Raw genomic sequence first — 15,906 nt, 5'->3', positions numbered from 1 at the left:
GAAATGCAGCGTGGTATGAGCGCCCAGATAGAAGCGCTGTATGCACAAATTACCGAATTGCAGTCTCCGACACCTGCTGTCTTCGCCGCACCGAACTGTTCCGAATCCAACAAACAGCTTCTTGAGATATCAAGAGACTCCGCCTCTGGAACCGGAATCGCAGGACATGCTCAATAGCCAGATGTACTGGCTAAGAACACCCAGGCGGGTTGGTACTCCATCACACAATCAATCCAGAACAAACGAGAGGGAGTCGAGTCACCAACTGCATCCAGAGATCGATTGGAACTCATCATTTCAGGGACCAAGACTAAAAGATGTCAGACTAGACAGGTGGAACCTAAAGTTTGATGGAAGCTGTCGCGGCATGACAGTTGAAAGTTTCCTGTACAGCGTGGACCGATTGCAAGAATTGTATGACCTCAGCCGTCAACAAGTCTTTCATGAATTCCATCTGTTGCTGGCAGGGGCAGCCACGAAATGATATTGGCAGTTAATGGAGGACAAGGCAGAAGATTACGATTTTGACTACTACTCATTGACCCACTACCGGAAGTGACCTTATGAAAGTCAAGGAATTAATGGTACGCAAGCAAGGGCCGCACGAAACCTTTAGCGATTGTCTCGGATATGCACAACTTGCATTTCAAGCTCAAGCTCAAAATCGCTGAAGATGAATTCGTCGAGTTCTTGAAGGACAATATGAACTCCCAGATGGGTGGATTGCTGTTAACATCCCCAAAAACATCATTAGCGGAGCTCAAAAGAGAGGGTCTCCGAGTTGATCGCTGGTTGAGAAACACAGGAAAAAACATGCGCAGCCGAGCGGCGGTCAACGAAATAACGGAATTCCAGACCCTGGAGGACTTGCCGGACGCGGTTACGGTGGATGCGGAAAGACACACGAGGGCGTTATGAGGATGGACAAGGATGCCGAGGCCCATTACAAGCGCTGGTGTGTTATAAGTATGGAAAAGGAGCAGACTTCTACAGGAAGCATCCTTCGAACGACGAATCCTGCCCGATCAAATTCCGCGATGCCACGTGCAGGTTCTACGAGAAAGTCGGGACGGATGCAGATGCTAACCCAGCGGTGGGCAGATTTGGCTTACATCTTAAAGTAGTATTTGTAAATTTACTTTATTAAATTTTACAGCTGGCCTACGAAGGTGTACATTTGGTGGCGCTATTGGGTTAGGCATATCGTCGCTCTGTTGCTTATACCTGTTAGCTCAAAATCAAGTCACAAACTCCTGTAGATGGCTAAGGTTTTAGCAGGAAAGCATAAAAAAATACAAAGTCTTTGTACAGATTGGATGCGCTTAACCGTGTAAAATGAACTTTTGTTTTACATTATCTAAAGTTGTTTGCATAAAATTTGTTTTATTGCATATAAAGCCACCCCTTTGAGCTACACTATTTTATTAAGAACGCCTTAACAGTCCAAGTTTTCAGTATCGGCTCCTATCATGATTGCCTTGCTGCCCCTAGTCATCATGTTATTAATCGGAGCCTCACAACTAGTATCTTGTGCGGAGCACGTCTGGCAGTGGCAGTTCACTGCCTCCGTATACTGGTAGTTGCTAACGCTCTTTTCCGCTTTAGGGTGACAGTTTTTCAGGATTACTATCACTGGCTGCCGCTTTGCGTGGACGCAGACCGGATGGAACGAACGTTTATAAGGGAACTTCCAATCGGAGATCTCGCTGGTGTCGCACCGTCCCCAGCACGACCATACGCTCACATAGTGCCAGCACTTATGTCCCAGAATATCGGACTGCGTTACTTTATACGTATATACCCGACGATGACAGCCCAATGGCGCCACAGTAGGTTCGCTGTTAATGGGGTCAAACTGCATCAACTTCGAAGAAGTAACACGCACCGTAGAAGTTCCTATGGAGAGAGCTAGGATCCTATAAAGATATAAGAGCGCAGCTAGATTAATATCTAGCAGTCTATTTAAGGCAGTTATAAAGCAGCACAGCCAACCATCATGGTGTGCGCTGTGATTCTCCTTATCTACTGTGATGCCAGCGACTTATATCGCCTATTTATGTATACACCATACGCCTACATTGAGCCTGCGCTGCCACCAGTGCCAGGATACAGCCCCTGCACCTACTATAAGTCCAAAAATAGATTCTTTGGCGTAAGGGTTTCATTTTTAGTCTACTATTCGTTGGCTATGGGCAGAGAGGTACTGGATTCTGATTTAAATAAAAATAAAATTTGTAGTTTTACTGAATTAAGGATTTCCTTCCCTAACACTTTTATTTATTTATGAACGCGTTTGGCTCCATTTATCAGCTCTCTTTTGCAACAGAGGCAATTGATTTTTAACTTTTTAAACGCAGCCATGTCCTGAACGACGGATTTTCTTAGGAGTCTTTGTTTTGGTAGCCTTTTTAATGCAGTTTTCTTCCGTTTTGAGCGGTAGGAGCGACAAAACTTAAAAACAAGGTATCAATATAATCAAAAGGATACATCCAAAAAAATAAAATATTTTAAAGAAATAATTACTTAAGACAAAAAAAAGGAAAACGCTATAGTGGAGTACCTCGACTATTAGACAAGTTACTCAGCTAAAGGGACCAAAGGGAAATGGTGATATGCAAGCAGCAAATCTATGGTTACGTGGGCGGTAGACAGCCTTAAGCGCTATTGGCGTGGCAAACTTTTTTTTGGGTCAATCGATAGGTTTTGACGAGACCAATTCATTTCATTTAAAATTTTTATTCTAGAATCAAAACTGTAGGAGCCACAGTTTTGGGCGGCTTGTGGGCGTTAGAGTAAGCGTGGCACTCTGCTGAAACAAACTTGCGCTGCGCAGAAATCTCAGGAATCTGCATGCCTAATCCCAGTGTTGTAGCTTGTATAGTTTCCGAGATCTCAGCGTTCATACGGACAGACGGACATGGCTAGATCGACTCGGCTAGTGATCCTGATCAAGAATATATATACTTAATGGGGTCGGAAACACTTCCTTCTGCCTGTTACATACTTTCCGACGAATCTAGTATACCCTTTTACTCTACGAGTAACGGGTATAACAAAAAAGAACGCTATAGTTGAGTACCTCGACTATCAGATACCCGTTACTCAGCTAAAGGGACCAAAGGGAAATGGAGATATGCAAGCAGCAAAGCGAGATTAAAATGCGCCACCTACCGGCGTTAGACAGATTTAACTATAGGAGCCACAGTTTTAAGCGGTTTGTGTGCGTTATAGTGGGCGTGGCACTCTGGTGAAACAAACTTGCGCTGCGCAGGAATCTCAGGAATCTGCATGCCTAATCCCAGTGTTGTAGCTTGTATAGTTTCCGAGATCTCAGCGTTCATGCGGACAGACGGACAGACGGACACACGGACATGGATCGACTCGGCTAGTGATCCTGATCAAGAATATATATACTTTATGGGGTCGGAAACGCTTCCTTCTGCCTGTTACATACTTTCCGACGAATCTAGTATACCCTTTTACTCTACGAGTAACGGGTATAACAAGGAAGAACGCTATAGTCGAGTACCTCGACTATCAGATACCCGTTACTCAGCAAAAGGGACCAAAGGGAAATGGAGATATGCAAGCAGCAAAGCGAGATTAAAATGCGCCACCTACCGGCGGTATACAGACTTAAGCGTTATGGGCGTTAAAGAGGGCGCGGCAAATTTTTTTTGGATCAATCGATGGGTATTGACGAGACCCATACATTTCAGTTAAAATGTTTTATCTAGCATGAAAATTGTGGGCGTCACAGGTTTGGGCGGCTTGTGGGTATTAAAGTAGGTGTGGCAAACTTTTTTTTGGGTCAATCGATAGGTATTGATGAGAACAATACATTTCAGTTAAAGTTTTTATTCTAGCTGTAGAACCCACAGTTTTGGGCGGTTTGTGGGCGTTAAAGTGGGACCTTGCTGAAACAAACTTGCGCTGGGCAGGAATCTGCATGCCTAATCCCAGTATTGTAGCTCTTATAGTTTTCGAGATCTCAGCGTTCATACGGACAGACGGACTTGGCTAGACCGACTCGGCTAGTGATCCTGATCAAGAATATATATACTTTATGGGGTCGGAGACGCTTCCTTCTGCCTGTTACATACTTTCCGACGAATATTATTATATTATTATTATAAAAATTATATCTTTGGTGTTTTTTAACATATATCCTCCTAAGCTTGGAAATAACATTTTTTAATTATTTTTGAATTTCGAATTTCATTTTATCAAACCCGGACTGCTATATTATATAGCTGCCATAGGAACGACCGAAAAATTGGTGGGAAAATAATATGAAACAAATTATAGCTTCGGTGTTTTTTAACATATAACCTTCTACGCTTCGAAATAACATTTTTTAATTAGTTTTGAATTTCAAATTTAATTTTAGTAAAATCGGAGGACTATATCATATAGCTGCCATAGGAACGATCGGAAAATTGGTGTGAAAATAATATGAAACAAATTATAGCTTTGGTGTTTTTTAACATATATCCTCCTAAGCTTGGAAATACCATTTTTTAATTAGTTTTGAATTTCGAATTAATATTGATCAAAATCGGACGACTATATCATATAGCTACCATAGGAACGATCGGAAAATTGGTGGGAAAATAATATGAAACAAATTATAGCTTCGATGTTTTTTGACATATTATTTTATACTATTGGGAATATCATGTTTTGTATTTTTAAATTTAATAATTATACAAACTTCGGCTTGCCGAAGTTAACTTCCTTTCTTGTTTAAAAATATTTTAAAGGAGTTGAGAAATTAATTAAATCAACATATTTTTTCCACAGTTACACGCCAAGTAATGTCTACAGCTGCTTGCCCGTAAATAGATTAATATAATCGTACAGTTTTACGCTAGTGTGTTTCGCACTCTCTGTTGAGATGGACAGTATAATCTTAATCCTAATTTCCTGCGGAAATAATTCGAAGACGCTTGTTAAGTATAAATTGGTGCAATAGGCGACACCAAACTGCCCCAAAATGTACAATATAAAAAGAAACGACTGGACTTGCTGAAAAAAGAAACGAGTAGAACGGCTTAAACAAAAGCAAGCAAGAATTTTGTATCGGAATTAGATTCTATGGCCCTAAGTGAAAATGAGAACATTTTAGTGAAAATGTTTATAAAAGAAAAAAGTGGAAGAAGCGTTAGGTGGAATACAACAGAAAGATTATTTGCGCAATCCATTTTTTATACCCGTTACTCGTAGAGTAAAAGGGTATACTAGATTCGTCGAAAAGTATGTAATAGGCAGAAGGAAACGTTTCCGACCCCATAAATTATTATAATATATATTCTTGATCAGGATCACTAGCCGAGTCGATCTAGCCATGTCCGTCTGTCCGTCTGTCTGTCCGTCCGGATGAACGCTGAGATCTCGGAAACTATGAAAGCTAGGCTATTGAGATTTGGCGTGCAGATTCCTGAGCTTCTTACGCAGCGCAAGTTTGTTTCAGTAGAGTGCCACGCCCACTTTAACGCCCACAAGCCGCCCAAAACTATAGTTTTGATGCTGGAATTAAAAGTTTAACTGAAATGTAATGTTCTCATCAATACCTATCGATTGATCCAAAAAAACGTTTGCCACAACCACGTTAACACCCACAAACCGCAAAAACCTGTGACGCTCACAATTTTCATGCTAGATAAAAAACTTTAACTGAAATGTATTGGTCTCGTCAAAACCTATCGATATAACCAAAACAAAAATCCAAAAAAAAAATTGCCACGCCCACTCTAACGCCCATAATGCTTAAATTGTCGACCGCCGGTAGGTGGCGCATTTTAAGCTCGCTTTGCTGCTTGCATATCTCCATTTCCCTTTGGTCCCTTTAGCTGAGTAACGGGTATCTGATAGTCGAGGTACTCGACTATAGCGTTCTTCCTTGTTTCTTCTTGGAGTTACTAAAGAAATCCCCTTCTTCACTTTGAAGGATAAAAAATATTTCGTGTTTTTTGATATACCACACCTCTTTAAGTCAAAAAGAAATAGTCTTTTAAAATCTAAGCTATAAACCCCCGATGGCATAGTCGACTTCGATGTTACTCGAGAGCTTTATGACTTGGAAAAGGGATCTGTCACAAGAATGACTAAGCTAACTAGATCTCACGTTTACCCAACCTGGTTTGAGCAGATGAGAGTTTGCTTAGCCACCCAAACTTTTAGTCATACAGTCGCTGCTGCTATAAGATCATGCTATCAAAACGGACAGTTGCAAAGAAGTTCTTTAGAAAAAGCCAAATCAACTGCAACCTTTGCTAAGAAAATAAATAACTATTTTGACTGTCTTAATAGCGGCGTTTTGTATGATAAAAATTAATTTACGTGTGCTCTACAAATTGATAATAGGGTTTGGAAAAATTTGAAGGAAATGCAAATATATTTATCCAATGTCAAACGCAGGGATATAAAATATATTGTATAGACGGTTTGCTGCAAACAACTGAAGCAATTTTAGGAATAGTTCACGATCTTTTTAATGATAATCAGGAACTTTCCTTCGTTTTTACAAGCCGTTTTAATCAAGATCCTTTGGAAAATTTGTTTGCTTGCGTTCGGGCAAATGGTGGGAACTGCAGAAACCCCACAGTTCATCAATTCAATACAATAATTGCTAAGTTAATGTCCCTAAAAATTCACAATTTTTCTTCGAAATCAAATTCCGAATCCGATACCGATATTATGCTTCCTGTAAAGCTGGACTCGATAATTTACGAGCCTAATGAAAATAAAGTTGCAAGCAATGATGAAACTGTTTTATTTTCCGAAATTGAGAAGGAAAATCAAGCTTATTTTGATAGCTCCGCAGATGATTTTGTTGCACCAATATACCCTTTGAATTGACATAAGTCATAAGTCACGGTGGAAGCGGAAAGACACACGAGGGCGTTATGAGGATGGACAAGGATGCCGAGGCCCATTACACGCGCTGGTGTGTTATAAGTGTGGAAAAGGAGCAGACTTCTACAGGAAGCATCCTTCGAACGACGAATCCTGCCCGATCAAATTCCACGATGCCACGTGCAGGTTCTGCGAGAAAGTCGGGACGGATGCAGATGCTAACCCAGCGGTGGGCAGATTTGGCTTACATCTTAAAGTAGTATTTGTAAATTTACTTTATTAAATTTTACAGCTGGCCTACGGAGGTGTACATTTGGTGGCGCTATTGGGTTGGGCATATCGTCGCTCTATTGCTTATACCTGTTAGCTCAAAATCAAGTCACAAACTCCTGTAGATGGCTAAGGTTTTAGCAGGAAAGCATAAAAAAACCGTGCATAACCGTGTAAAATGAACTTTTGTTTTACATTATCTAAAGTTGTTTGCATAAAATTTGTTTTATTGCATATAAAGCCACCCCTTTGAGCTACACTATTTTATTAAGAACGCCTTAACAGTCCAAGTTTTCAGTATCGGCTCCTATCATGATTGCCTTGCTGCCCCTAGTCATCATGTTATTAATCGGAGCCTCACAACTAGTATCTTGTGCGGAGCACGTCTGGCAGTGGCAGTTCACTGCCTCCGTATACTGGTAGTTGCTAACGCTCTTTTCCGCTTTAGGGTGACAGTTTTTCAGGATTACTATCACTGGCTGCCGCTTTGCGTGGACGCAGACCGGATGGAACGAACGTTTATAAGGGAACTTCCAATCGGAGATCTCGCTGGTGTCGCACCGTCCCCAGCACGACCATACGCTCACATAGTCCCAGCACTCATGTCCCAGAATACCCGACGATGACAGCCCAATGGCGCCACAGTAGGTTCGCTGTTAATGGGCTCAAACTCCATTAACTTCGAAGAAGTAACACGCACCGTAGAAGTTCCTATGGAGAGAGCTAGGATCCTATAAAGAAATAAGAGCGCAGCTAGATTAATATCTAGCAGTCAATTTAAGGCAGGTTTAAAGCAGCACAGCCATGGTGTGCGCTGTGATTTTCCTTATCTACTGTGATGCCAGCGACTTATATCGCCTATTTATGTATACACCATACGCCTACATTGAGCCTGCGCTGCCACCAGTGCCAGGATACAGCCCCTGCACCTACTATAAGTCCAAAAATGGATTCTTTGGCGTAAGGGTTTCATTTTTAGTCTACTATTCGTTGGCTATGGGCAGAGAGGTACTGGATTCTGATTTAAATAAAAATAAAATCTGCCGTTTTGCTGAATTAAGGATTTCCTTCCCTAACACTTACATTTATTGATGAACGCGTTTGGCTCCATTTATCAGCTCTCCTTTGCAACAAAGGCAATTGATTTTTAACTTTTTAAACGCAGCCATGTCCTGAACAAACGACGGATTTTCTTAGGAGTCTTTGTTCTGGTAGCGTTTTTAATGCAGTTTTCTTCCGTTTTGAGCGGTAGGAGCGACAAAATTTAAAAACAAGGTATCAATATAATCAAAAGGATACATCCAAAAAAATAAAATATTTTAAAGAAATAATTACTTAAGACAAAAAAAAGGAAAACGCTATAGTGGAGTACCTCGACTATTAGACAAGTTACTCAGCTAAAGGGACCAAAGGGAAATGGTGATATGCAAGCAGCAAATCTATGGTTACGTGGGCGGTAGACAGCCTTAAGCGCTATTGGCGTGGCAAACTTTTTTTTGGGTCAATCGATAGGTTTTGACGAGACCAATTCATTTCATTTAAAATTTTTATTCTAGAATCAAAACTGTAGGAGCCACAGTTTTGGGCGGCTTGTGGGCGTTAGAGTAAGCGTGGCACTCTGCTGAAACAAACTTGCGCTGCGCAGAAATCTCAGGAATCTGCATGCCTAATCCCAGTGTTGTAGCTTGTATAGTTTCCGAGATCTCAGCGTTCATACGGACAGACGGACATGGCTAGATCGACTCGGCTAGTGATCCTGATCAAGAATATATATACTTTATGGGGTCGGAAACACTTCCTTCTGCCTGTTACATACTTTCCGACGAATCTAGTATACCCTTTTACTCTACGAGTAACGGGTATAACAAAAAAGAACGCTATAGTTGAGTACCTCGACTATCAGATACCCGTTACTCAGCTAAAGGGACCAAAGGGAAATGGAGATATGCAAGCAGCAAAGCGAGATTAAAATGCGCCACCTACCGGCGTTAGACAGATTTAACTATAGGAGCCACAGTTTTGGGCGGTTTGTGTGCGTTATAGTGGGCGTGGCACTCTGGTGAAACAAACTTGCGCTGCGCAGGAATCTCAGGAATCTGCATGCCTAGTCCCAGTATTGTAGCTTGTATAGTTTCCGAGATCTCAGCGTTCATGCGGACAGACGGACAGGCGCACACACGGACATGGATCGACTCGGCTAGTGATCCTAATCAAAAATATATAAGCTTTATGGGGTCCTTCTGCCTGTTACATACTTTCCGACGAATCTAGTATACCCTTTTACTCTACGAGTAACGGGTATAACAAGGAAGAACGCTATAGTCGAGTACCTCGACTATCAGATACCCGTTACTCAGCAAAAGGGACCAAAGGGAAATGGAGATATGCAAGCAGCAAAGCGAGATTAAAATGCGCCACCTACCGGCGGTATACAGACTTAAGCGTTATGGGCGTTAAAGAGGGCGCGGCAAATTTTTTTTGGATCAATCGATAGGTATTGACGAGACCCATACATTTCAGTTAAAATGTTTTATCTAGCATGAAAATTGTGGGCGTCACAGGTTTGGGCGGCTTGTGGGTATTAAAGTAGGTGTGGCAAACTTTATTTTGGGTCAATCGATAGGTATTGATGAGAACAATACATTTCAGTTAAAATTTTTATTCTAGCTGTAGAACCCACAGTTTTGGGCGGTTTGTGGGCGTTAAAGTGGGACCTTGCTGAAACCAACTTGCGCTGCTCAGGAATCTGCATGCCTAATCCCAGTATTGTAGCTCTTATAGTTTTCGAGATCTCAGCGTTCATACGGACAGACGGACATGGCTAGACCGACTCGGCTAGTGATCCTGATCAAGAATATATATACTTTATGGGGTCGGATACGCTTCCTTCTGCTTGTTACATACTTTCCGACGAATATAGTATACCCTTTTACTCTACGAGTAACGGGTATAAAAATTATATCTTTGGTGTTTTTTAACATATATCCTCCTAAGCTTGGAAATAACATTTTTTAATTATTTTTGAATTTCGAATTTAATTTTATCAAACCCGGTCGGCTTTATTATATAGCTGCCATTGGAACGACCGAAAAATTGGTGGGAAAATAATATGAAACAAATTATAGCTTTGGTGTTTTTTAACATATATCCTACTAAGCTTGGAAATAACATTTTTTAATTAGTTTTGAATTTTGAATTTAATTTTATTAAAATCGGACGACTATATCATATAGCTGCCAAAGGAACGATCGGAAAATTGGTGTGAAAATAATATGAAACAAATTATAGCTTTGGTGTTTTTTAACATATATCCTACTAAGCTTGGAAATAACATTTTTTAATTAGTTTTGAATTTCGAATTAAATTTGATCAAAATCGGACGACTATATCATAAAGCTACCATAGGAACGATCGGAAAATTGGTGGGAAAATAATATGAAACAAATTATAGCTTCGGTGTTTTTTGACATATTATTTTATACTATTGGGAATATCATGTTTTGTATTTTTAAATTTAATAATTATACAAACATCGGCTTGCCGAAGCTAACTTCCTTTCTTGTTTAAAAATATTTTAAAGGAGTTGAGAAATTAATTAAATCAACATATTTTTTCCACAGTTACACGCCAAGTAATGTCTACAGCTGCTTGCCCGTAAATAGATTAATATAATCGAACAGTTTCACGCTAGTGTGTTTCGCACTCTCTGTTGAGATGGACAGTTTAATCTTAATCCTAATTTCCTGCGGAAATAATTCGAAGACGCTTGTTAAGTATAAATTGGTGCAATAGGCGACACCAAACTGCCCCAAAATGTACAATATAAAAAGAAACGACTGGACTTGCTGGAAAAAGAAACGAGTAGAACGGCTTAAACAAAAGCAAGCAAGAATTTTGTATCGGATTTAGATTCTATGGCCCTAAGTGAAAATGAGAACATTTTAGTGAAAATGGTTATAAAAGAAAAAAGTGGAAGAAGCGTTAAGTGGAATACAACAGAAAGATTATTTGCGCAATCCATTTTTTATACCCGTTACTCGTAGAGTAAAAGGGTATACTAGATTCGTCGAAAAGTATGTAACAGGCAGAAGGAAACGTTTCCGACCCCATAAATTATTATAATATATATTCTTGATCAGGATCACTAGCCGAGTCGATCTAGCCATGTCCGTCTGTCCGTCTGTCTGTCCATCCGGATGAACGCTGAGATCTCGGAAACTATGAGAGCTAGGCTATTGAGATTCTGCGTGCAGATTCCTGAGCTTCTTACGCAGCGCAAGTTTGTTTCAGTAGAGTGCCACGCCCACTCTATCGCCCACAAGCCGCCCAAAACTGTGGCTCCTATAGTTTTGATGCTAGAATTAAAATTTTAACTGAAAAGTAATGTTCTCATCAATACCTATCGATTGATCCAAAAAAACGTTTGCCACGCCCACGTTAACGCCCACAAACCGCAAAAACCTGTGACGCTCACAATTTTCATGCTAGATAAAAAACTTTAACTGAAATGTATTGGTCTCGTCAATACCTATCAATTGAACCAAAAAAAAAATTCAAAAAAAAAATTGCCACGCCCACTCTAACGCCCATAACGCTTAAATTGTCTACCGCCGGTAGGGGGCGCATTTTAAGCTCGCTTTGCTGCTTGCATATCTCCATTTCCCTTTGGTCCCTTTAGCTGAGTAACGGGTATCTGATAGTCGAGGTACTCGACTATAGCGTTCTTCCTTGTTTCTTCTTGGAGTTACTAAAGAAATCCTCTTCTTCAATTTGAAGGATAAGAAATATTTCGTGTTTTTTGATATACCACACCTCTTTAAGTCAAAAAGAAATAGTCTTTTAAAATCTAAGCTATAAACCCCCGATGGCATAGTCGACTTCGATGTTACTCGAGAGCTTTATGACTTGGAAAAGGGATCTGTCACAAGAATGACCAAGCTAACTAGATCTCACGTTTACCCAACCCGGTTTAAGCAGATGAGAGTTTGCTTAGCCACCCAAACTTTTAGTCATACAGTCGCTGCTGCTATAAGATCATGCTATCAAAACGGACAGTTGCAAAGAAGTTCTTTAGAAAAAGCCAAATCAACTGCAACCTTTGCTAAGAAAATAAATAACTATTTTGACTGTCTTAATAGCGGCGTTTTGTATGATAAAAATTCATTTACGTGTGCTCTACAAATTGATAATAGGGTTTGGAAAAATTTTAAGGAAATGCAAATATTATTATCCAATGTCAAACGCAGGGATATAAAATATATTGTATAGACGGTTTGCTGCAAACAACTGAAGCAATTTTAGGAATAGTTCACGATCTTTTTAATGATAATCAGGAACTTTCCTTCGTTTTTACAAGCCGTTTTAATCAAGATCCTTTGGAAAATTTGTTTGCTTGCGTTCGGGCAAATGGTGGGAACTGCAGAAACCCCACAGTTCATCAATTCAATACAATAATTGCTAAGTTAATGTCCCTAAAAATTCACAATTTTTCTTCGAAATCAAATTGCGAATCCGATACCGATATTATGCTTCCTGTAAAGCTGGACTCGATAATTTACGAGCCTAATGAAAATAAAGTTGCAAGCAATGATGAAACTGTTTTATTTTCCGAAATTGAGAAGGAAAATCAAGCTTATTTTGATAGCTCCGCAGATGATTTTGTTGCACCAATATACCCTTTGAATTGACATAAGTCATAAGTCACGGTGGAAGCGGAAAGACACACGAGGGCGTTATGAGGATGGACAAGGATGCCGAGGCCCATTACAAGCGCTGGTGTGTTATAAGTATGGAAAAGGAGCAGACTTCTACAGGAAGCATCCTTCGAACGACGAATCCTGCCCGATCAAATTCCACGATGCCACGTGCAGGTTCTACGAGAAAGTCGGGACGGATGCAGATGCTAACCCAGCGGTGGGCAGATTTGGCTTACATCTTAAAGTAGTATTTGTAAATTTACTTTATTAAATTTTACAGCTGGCCTACGAAGGTGTACATTTGGTGGCGCTATTGGGTTAGGCATATCGTCGCTCTATTGCTTATACCTGTTAGCTCAAAATCAAGTCACAAACTCCTGTAGATGGCTAAGGTTTTAGCAGGAAAGCATAAAAAAATACAAAGTCTTTGTACAGATTGGATGCGCTTAACCGTGTAAAATGAACTTTTGTTTTACATTATCTAAAGTTGTTTGCATAAAATTTGTTTTATTGCATATAAAGCCACCCCTTTGAGCTACACTATTTTATTAAGAACGCCTTAAGAGTCCAAGTTTTCAGTATCGGCTCCTATCATGATTGCCTTGCTGCCCCTAGTCATCATGTTATTAATCGGAGCCTTACAACTAGTATCTTGTGCGGAGCACGTCTGGCAGTGGCAGTTCACTGCCTCCGTATACTGGTAGTTGCTAACGCTCTTTTCCGCTTTAGGGTGACAGTTTTTCAGGATTACTATCACTGGCTGCCGCTTTGCGTGGACGCAGACCGGATGGAACGAACGTTTATAAGGGAACTTCCAATCGGAGATCTCGCTGGTGTCGCACCGTCCCCAGCACGACCATACGCTCACATAGTCCCAGCACTTATGTCCCAGAATATCGGACTGCGTTACTTTATACTTATATACCCGACGATGACAGCCCAATGGCGCCACAGTAGGTTCGCTGTTAATGGGGTCAAACTGCATCAACTTCGAAGAAGTAACACGCACCGTAGAAGTTCCTATGGAGAGAGCTAGGATCCTATAAAGATATAAGAGCGCAGCTAGATTAATATCTAGCAGTCTATTTAAGGCAGTTATAAAGCAGCACAGCCAACCATCATGGTGTGCGCTGTGATTCTCCTTATCTACTGTGATGCCAGCGACTTATATCGCCTATTTATGTATACACCATACGCCTACATTGAGCCTGCGCTGCCACCAGTGCCAGGATACAGCCCCTGCACCTACTATAAGTCCAAAAATAGATTCTTTGGCGTAAGGGTTTCATTTTTAGTCTACTATTCGTTGGCTATGGGCAGAGAGGTACTGGATTCTGATTTAAATAAAAATAAAATTTGTAGTTTTACTGAATTAAGGATTTCCTTCCCTAACACTTTTATTTATTTATGAACGCGTTTGGCTCCATTTATCAGCTCTCTTTTGCAACAGAGGCAATTGATTTTTAACTTTTAAACGCAGCCATGTCCTGAACAAACGACGGATTTTCTTAGGAGTCTTTGTTCTGGTAGCGTTTTTAATGCAGTTTTCTTCCGTTTTGAGCGGTAGGAGCGACAAAATTTAAAAACAAGATATCAATATAATCAAAAGGATACGTCCAAAAAAATAAAATATTTTAAAGAAATAATTACTTAAGACAAAAACAAGGAAAACGCTATAGTGTAGTACCTCGACTATCAGACACCAGTTACTCAGCTAAAGGGACCAAAGGGAAATGGAGATGTGCAAGCAGCAAAGCGAGATTGAAGTGCGCAACCTACCCGCAATCTCAATCTATGGTTATGTGGGCGGTAGACAGCCTTAAGCGCTATTGGCGTGGCAAACTTTTTTTTGGGTCAATCGAAAGGTTTTGACGAGACCAATACATTTCAGTTAAAATTTTTATTCTAGAATCAAAACTGTAGGAGCCACAGTTTTGGGCGGTTTGTAGGCGTTAGAGTGGGCGTGGCACTCTGCTGAAACAAACTTGCGCTGCGCAGAAATCTCAGGAATCTGCATGCCTAATCCCAGTATTGTAGCTTGTACAGTTTCCGAGATCTCAGCGTTCATACGGACAGACGGACAAACGGACAGACGGACAGACGGACATGGCTAGATCGACTCGGCTAGTGATCCTGATCAAGAATATATATACTTTATGGGGTCGGAAACGCTTCCTTCTGCCTGTTACATACTTTCCGACGAATCTAGTATACCCTTTTACTCTACGAGTAACGGGTATAACAAGGAGGAACGCTATTGTCGAGTACCTCGACTATCAGATACCCGTTACTCAGCAAAAGGGACCAAAGGGAAATGGAGATATGCAAGCAGCAAAGCGAGATTGAAATGCGCCACCTACCGGCGGTATACAGATTTAAGCGTTATGGGCGTTAAAGAGGGCGCGGCAAATTTTTTTTGGATCAACCGATAGGTATTGACGAGAACAATACATTTCAGTTCAAATTTTTTATCTAGCATGAAAATTGTGGGCGTCACAGGTTTGGGCGGCTTGTGGGCATTAAAGTAGGTGTGGCAAACTATTTTTTTGGGTCAATCGATAGGTTAGGTTAGGTTAGGTTTGGGCGGCTGTCGGACTATAGTCCGACACACTTAGACCTCAGTGGGTCCGTTGTGATACCGCATGATCTCGTTTCTTCCTTCTCTAGGGTTCCGTTTCTAGTAGTTTCAGCTTGTGTTAAGCTGATCAGCATGTCTTCCACCCGGAAGATTTAATAAAGGCACTTATGCTTTTGAGATTAATCTCCGATATTTCGGTAAGATCGTCGATGAAGGGGCTTCCTAAGTGTTTCAGTCTGAGTCTGCATAGGGCTGGGCAGAAGCAGAGAAGGTGTTCTACCGTTTCCACTTCTTCCTCATCCCTACAGCTTCTGCAGAAATCATTTTGCGGGGCTTTTAGCCTGCCGGCATGCGGGCCAACAAGCCAGTGGCCTGTAAGAGCTCGGATCAACATACCACACTCTGTGCAGCAGAGCTTTAGTAGCTCCGAGGTTTTCTTGTTGTTTATCACAGGCCATGTCTGGTGAGAGATACGACACTGTGGTGCGTTTTGCCAATGGGTGT

At 40.9% G+C, this 15,906-nt stretch overlaps 2 protein-coding genes and 1 pseudogene across 2 annotated transcripts; all 3 read right to left on the bottom strand.

Moving 5' to 3' along the window:
• Positions 1-1,323: 1,323 nt before the first annotated feature.
• LOC136117720 (thyrostimulin beta-5 subunit-like) lies at positions 1,324-2,068 on the bottom strand. Its single transcript, XM_070998860.1, has one exon. It carries the CDS (start codon positions 1,859-1,861, stop codon positions 1,436-1,438), a length of 426 nt encoding a protein of 141 aa, XP_070854961.1. The 5' UTR covers positions 1,862-2,068; the 3' UTR covers positions 1,324-1,435.
• Positions 2,069-7,341: 5,273 nt separating this feature from the next.
• Positions 7,342-8,239, bottom strand: LOC118879091 (uncharacterized; annotated as a pseudogene).
• A 5,012-nt stretch (positions 8,240-13,251) lies between these two features.
• Positions 13,252-13,935, bottom strand: LOC108012064 (thyrostimulin beta-5 subunit). The gene has a single exon (XM_017077343.4). The coding sequence runs from the start codon at positions 13,807-13,809 to the stop codon at positions 13,384-13,386; it is 426 nt and encodes a 141-aa protein (XP_016932832.3). The 5' UTR covers positions 13,810-13,935; the 3' UTR covers positions 13,252-13,383.
• Between the last annotated feature and the right edge of the window lie 1,971 nt (positions 13,936-15,906).

Source organism: Drosophila suzukii, unplaced genomic scaffold, assembly GCF_043229965.1.
Source record: "Drosophila suzukii unplaced genomic scaffold, CBGP_Dsuzu_IsoJpt1.0 scf_10, whole genome shotgun sequence".
Taxonomy (NCBI): Eukaryota; Metazoa; Arthropoda; class Insecta; order Diptera; family Drosophilidae; genus Drosophila; species Drosophila suzukii.
The sequence above is the reverse complement of the archived record's forward strand: the minus strand, read 5'-3'. Positions and strand labels throughout refer to the sequence as shown.

What these genes read in the sequence shown, in the direction of transcription:
- LOC108012064 (XM_017077343.4), bottom strand. Translation starts at nt 13,809, where the DNA reads ATGCAGTTTGACCCCATTAACAGCGAACCTACTGTGGCGCCATTGGGC.
- LOC136117720 (XM_070998860.1), bottom strand. Translation starts at nt 1,861, where the DNA reads ATGCAGTTTGACCCCATTAACAGCGAACCTACTGTGGCGCCATTGGGC.